The sequence below is a fragment of the Temnothorax curvispinosus genome, unplaced genomic scaffold (assembly GCF_003070985.1).
Source record: "Temnothorax curvispinosus isolate PA1 unplaced genomic scaffold, ASM307098v1 QBEX01004122.1, whole genome shotgun sequence".
Taxonomy (NCBI): domain Eukaryota; kingdom Metazoa; phylum Arthropoda; class Insecta; order Hymenoptera; family Formicidae; genus Temnothorax; species Temnothorax curvispinosus.
The window spans coordinates 2,202-7,808 of NW_020213902.1; the positions used below are offsets into that span (position 1 = coordinate 2,202).

The window sequence follows — 5,607 nt, forward strand, 5'->3', positions numbered from 1 at the left end:
CATGCGTACGTCCGTCCATGCGTGCGTGCATGTGGATTTATGTATATATGATTCTATTATAGGTAGCATTTGTTACGTATGCGTGCAATGTGTTTGCGTTAAATAGCAAATGTGTTTTATAAATAAAATTCAAAAGAGAACTAGTTATTTTAGTAGATATACGTAATATAATTTTTTAAATGTTGTGCATAATAAATTGAATAATATATTCTTTCCAACATTCTGTAGTACTTGGAGTTTGCGGCATGTTTGCACTCGTTATAGTGCAATTTTCGTTAAATATGGCTGATGTTGATCTATCGACGAATAACTCTCGATCATATCAATTTCTGTTTACGATGGAGTATTTCATCGATCCAGAAAAGTATTTTTATTTTATTCTGTTGCATATCAACGCAGCTATGTGCATTGCAGTGATTGTAGAAATAGCCGTTGGTTCAATGATGATTGCATATATTCATCATATCTGTGGAATGTTTAGAATTGCTAGGTACGATTACATGACGTTAATAAATATGGAATGTAATTCTCTAGAAGTATATATCTCTAAATAACATATTAAAATCAGTGTAACAGTGATTTTAATAAAAAAATTGCGTCATTCAATACTAGGTAATATAATTACGATGTAAATATTTGCAGTTATCGTATCGAGAATGCAATAAATATCAACATTCTACAAACTATTACACTGAAAAATAAAATTTTGATGATTGAGAGCATAATTTGTGCCGTCGACATTCACCGGCAAGCTATGAAGTCTGTATCTGCGATGATAATATTCATTCAATATTCATAATAATATCGTTTTGTTTTTGAAGATTGAACAGGCACTTTGTATCAACATTAGAGATAATGCTATTTTGTTTAATAATATGTTGTGTGATTACTTTGAGCCTAAACTTGTTTCAAGTAAGTTGCCTATACCGTGTAATTGTAATAATGTATAAAAGCTACTCCAAAATTATTAGTAATATTTAGTGAATGACAAAAATCAACAAGGTAGATATGCCATAATTATAATTATGGCATGTATAAAGGAGTATGTTAAAATGTAGCTATAACTTTTGCTTTCAAGACGGCATGTAAAATTTGCATGTTTTCTTATATTTTTTTGGCCGTAGAATCACGTAGTGACATCTGTTTGCTGTCAAAGTGCGTGGCAAATTAAAAAAATGGGCTATTTATATTTATGTTTTCCTATTTTTCATTGTTTTCTTGTTTCTTAGAGTTTTTTGATTGTAGAGTCGCGTGGTGGAATTCAATTGCCGTTAAAATGTAACAACCTTAAAAATTGCAATCAAATATGATATTATTTAGGTGTGTCATTTGGTGACAGAGAGACATTGTTGTTTTCACATAATATATATCGATATAAAAAGAAGACAATAAAAAATGGGGGTTAGAAGCTGTATAAAACATTAGAACATTAATAACAAAATTAAATTTTCTTTGTTTTTGCTCTCTTGTGTAATTCTGTTATTAATGTTCCAATGTTTTATGTTCTGTTTAAGACAGTTAGTTCGTAAATCGCAATTCATAAGAAAAATTTGAAAATTTTACTATGTATGTTAAAATAAATGTGGTATCTACACGTCTGTACAAATTAAAAGTAACTGACTGTCCCGAACGCAAGATAATTGCTATCAAAAATTGCATTTTTTCTATGTATTGCATGCACAAAGTATACGAAAATCTCGTATTTTGAATTATAATAAATAATTATAACGAATCTTAAGAAAGTGATAAAAAACGGATACACCTAATAGTAGAAGGATTCTTTATGAATACTAGTGAAAAAAACCGAAATTATTGACCGTTTAGATTTAGAATTACAATAATAAATAGATCTCGATTTATGCGATTATTTGACGTAAAGAAGCGACTGGAGGAAAAAAATAAAAGAATATTCTTTTGTTTTGTGTGTGAGGGATAGAACTATCCAAAAGTTTTCAGCCTGTAACCGCAAATATTCAGATGTTTTTACGTCAATTTATAAAGTATAAAATTTTGGATTGTATTGTCACGGACTAACTACCTTAAAGTGTATATGTTAAATTTAATACAGAAGTGTATATGTTTAATTGTATACAGATTAATAGTTCTCCTTAATGTTTTCGAAAAAATTCCGGGAACTTTTGTGTCATTCTGTACATATGACGAATGCAATTTTCTGAATACTAAATAACGTGAGAAAAAAGTAATAAATAGAATATGCACTCTATCGTAGAAAACCACAGAAATGTTGCAAGTACAATATTATAATTATGCAAGTTCGTAAAATTTTTATTGACTAACTTAATGAGCTCTAATGCTCATAGACGTAATCGTGAAACAACTTTTACAATTATGTTAAAGTAGAACATATTCTCATTCGTGTACAATCAGTGTTTCAGAGCAATATCTCTTATCTATATGAATCACATGTAATCTTTGCGCTAAGAATGAAGAAAACTTATTGTGTAGTTGATGGACATCTATTGTATATTAGAGTTTACTAATTCCGATAAAATTAATTTTTTTTATTTTTTCAGATAGCATCATTTGTAGGTAATATGGAAAAAGTTTTAATGCCATTTTTATGTTCGTTAGTAGCGATCTTACATATGTTTTTATCTAATCTAATGGGACAAATTGTAATTGACTACAATAATCACATATTCACTACTGCGTAAGAAATATTTATATGATAGAGAACATATACAGATTCTTTTTTCAGTGGTAACATTGTGACTTGATGCAGAAGGAACTAGTTTTTAGCAATAAATTAAAAAAAAGTTTTTGTTTTAAGTTAAAAAATAAAGTTTATTTTTTTAGGTACAATGTTCAGTGGTATAAAACTCCTTTACATATACAGAGAATGATATTATTCTTGTTGCAAAGAGGAACTAAGGAATTTAAAATAAATTTCGGTAGACTATTTGATGGATCAATGATGAATTTCGCTACGGTAATATAATGTATAATTTATCGACAGTATTATATTACACATAGAGACTGAATAAAAGAGAATGCTTATAATTACAGCTACTAAAGGCCTCATTATCTTATTTCACTGTTATACATTCTACACGGTCATGAAACATATACGAATTTAGTAACGCGATGGTATAACATAGTTAATAGATGAATTTACGCTCAAAGAATAAATAGATATATCTTTGAACATGTAGCGTAGATAAATATTTCTCTGCTAAAAGAGGAGATCAAATTAAATAGTATTAGTACTTCAAGTTTTCTCAGTCGAAATTAATCATTGTACTAGCTTACAGTTCCCATACAGACAGTGTATGCTTAAATATTTTCCTTTGCATTTACGTAAGATTTTCGTCACACAATCTGTTACTAATTCATTACATGTTATTCTTAATTGATTTATTTGTTAATAACATTCACATAAATGTTTGAGTGTACCGTTTTGTTAATAAATAACATATATTAATAAAATACATGTTTAGAAAATAAAAAAATTAAAAGAAAAGAATTTTTTTTACCAGTAACAAATGTTATAATTGTAGACAACTAGATAGTTTTAACACTTTAATATTAAATATTTATTAAAAATATTAATCGTGCCAAAAAAGGAAAGGGCGTTGTTTCCACTTTTCGCGGAAATGTAGAAAAATATAATTGTGTCGCTAAGCATTACACGATTGTGGTAAGGCAATGTTTATTGATTTTTGTATATAATCATATTTTCAATTTAATATCCAATCAGCTGTCAAGTGGAGAAAAATCGATTTTAGCATATTATAGTATTGGGTTGGCCAATAAGTCCGTGCGGTTTTTTATAAGTAAAATTTATAAGTAAAAAACCGCACGCGCGGACTTATTGGCCAACCCTATACTTTTATACATACTTATACCGTGCGTATAAGTACTAGAAGTTCCGGAATGGCCAATCATCTCAGAAGTATTGGTTTATTGGAAAAATTTCAGAAAAAAGTTAAAGGGTTCAAAGCGGACCAATAGATATTATATGTCTTATTATATGAGTTTATTAAAACACTTATCACATGTACGCATTTGCGATAAATGGTGTTTAATAATTGAATAAAGTAGAAAAATAGTTATTAATTTTATAGTAAAATTTTATTTTAATAGAATTAATTTATAATATGTGCATACGGCATACATAAGCCGATTTTATATACTAAGAATTTAAATTACATATTCTCTTTATTGGTTCTTAGAAGTTGGAATTTGCGCAATATTTACTGTCGTTATAGTTCAAATTTGGTCAAATATAATATAAGAAATACGCCTGCGCGTGGATTTCTTGCAAGGCTCAATTTTACGAGAAAAATACATTTGTCGAGTTGTCTTTAATTGTCGGTAAATCTATATCTGCAGTTTTTTTGTTGAGATTGATTTAATTAGGGGCATTTTGATTTTCTGGCAAACTTTTACACAATCAACATTATAAATTATGAAATTTGCATTATTGCATTAAAATTATATCTGAAGGAATAAGATATAGAGTATTCAATCCATCAGTAAAAAAAAGAGTGGGACGCACTCTCATCGATGTCCTCAATTTTCGCAATAATACTTAGAAGCTCGCAATGATACATCTAGAAGCTCGATATTGTAGCAACCAATAGAAGTCTCAGTAGACTTTTATTTCTTGGTACATTGGTTTATGGTCCTATCTGCAATCTAAATTTATTCGATTTCAGTTTATTTTCCTCTCTGCTATTATGTCAGCAGGTATATGTATTTCAAGTAAAAAGGAATATAGTACGTTATTATAAATCAATTTCTGCATGACAATTTTTCACTGACAAATAATTTATTTTAATCTATATTACGCAATTTGATCTATTATTCTATATTATAAGACCTGCGAATCAGCGCGCGTTCGGGCGATTTGACCGGCGCGGCGCGGTGCGCAGCAACTGTAAACGCTGGGCTATCTTCTCACTATATAGACATGTACAGTATATTATCTAGACCGAGCGTTTGCCTTAATTTGAAGAGTGAGGGTAGGATGCATGTAGAAAAGGACAAATGATGACGAACGTATCTCCTTCTCTCTCATATGTGCCTGCGTAATAAGATAAGGCACGTCTATTCAAAGCAGTGTGTGTTTATGTTGTACGCACACAGAGTTGGGACTATTTCCCATCTTCTCTCATTTGAAAGAGACGAGGAGGTGTACCTTATATTCCCTCTCGTTCTACGTTGGTACCAAGTGGTGGGAATTAACGCTCCGTCTGTGCTTGTAACCGAATCGCGCGAACGCACGCTGATTCGCAGGTCTTTATTAATCAAGTTTTCATTATTTATTGCCATAATCGCAAAACGGTAAAGAATTTTTCTATTCGGTTAAACCCACTACCTACTCGGCGAATGTTCTATCTATTATCAGAGACCTTATACATATAGGTTGTCTGTATATTCCGGTATTTTGAAATCAGACATTTGCATTAGCTGTAATTTAAATACAAATAGTGTATAGGTACATCTTTAAATATTTTTCATTGCTTTTAAATAATAATTTTCTTACACGCAATTTGTTATCCAACGCATCAAACATTATTTTTACATAATTTTTTTGGGTAAAAGTTTACAATAACTTACACAGCTCGGATTACTTTGACCTTG

The 5,607-nt window shown here is 29.8% G+C and overlaps 1 protein-coding gene across 1 annotated transcript in view; it reads left to right on the top strand.

Annotated features, from left to right (window-relative positions):
* LOC112453186 overlaps positions 1–3,116 on the top strand; it is a 5,112-nt gene extending 1,996 nt beyond the window's left edge. Inside the window, exons 4-9 of the mRNA XM_025013794.1 lie at positions 229–490; positions 643–759; positions 822–912; positions 2,535–2,671; positions 2,818–2,950; positions 3,028–3,116. Coding sequence (XP_024869562.1) covers positions 229–490; positions 643–759; positions 822–912; positions 2,535–2,671; positions 2,818–2,950; positions 3,028–3,081 — 794 coding nt within the window. The 3' untranslated portion in view covers positions 3,082–3,116. The remainder of the gene's footprint in view (positions 1–228; positions 491–642; positions 760–821; positions 913–2,534; positions 2,672–2,817; positions 2,951–3,027) is intronic.
* Positions 3,117–5,607: the final 2,491 nt, after the last annotated feature.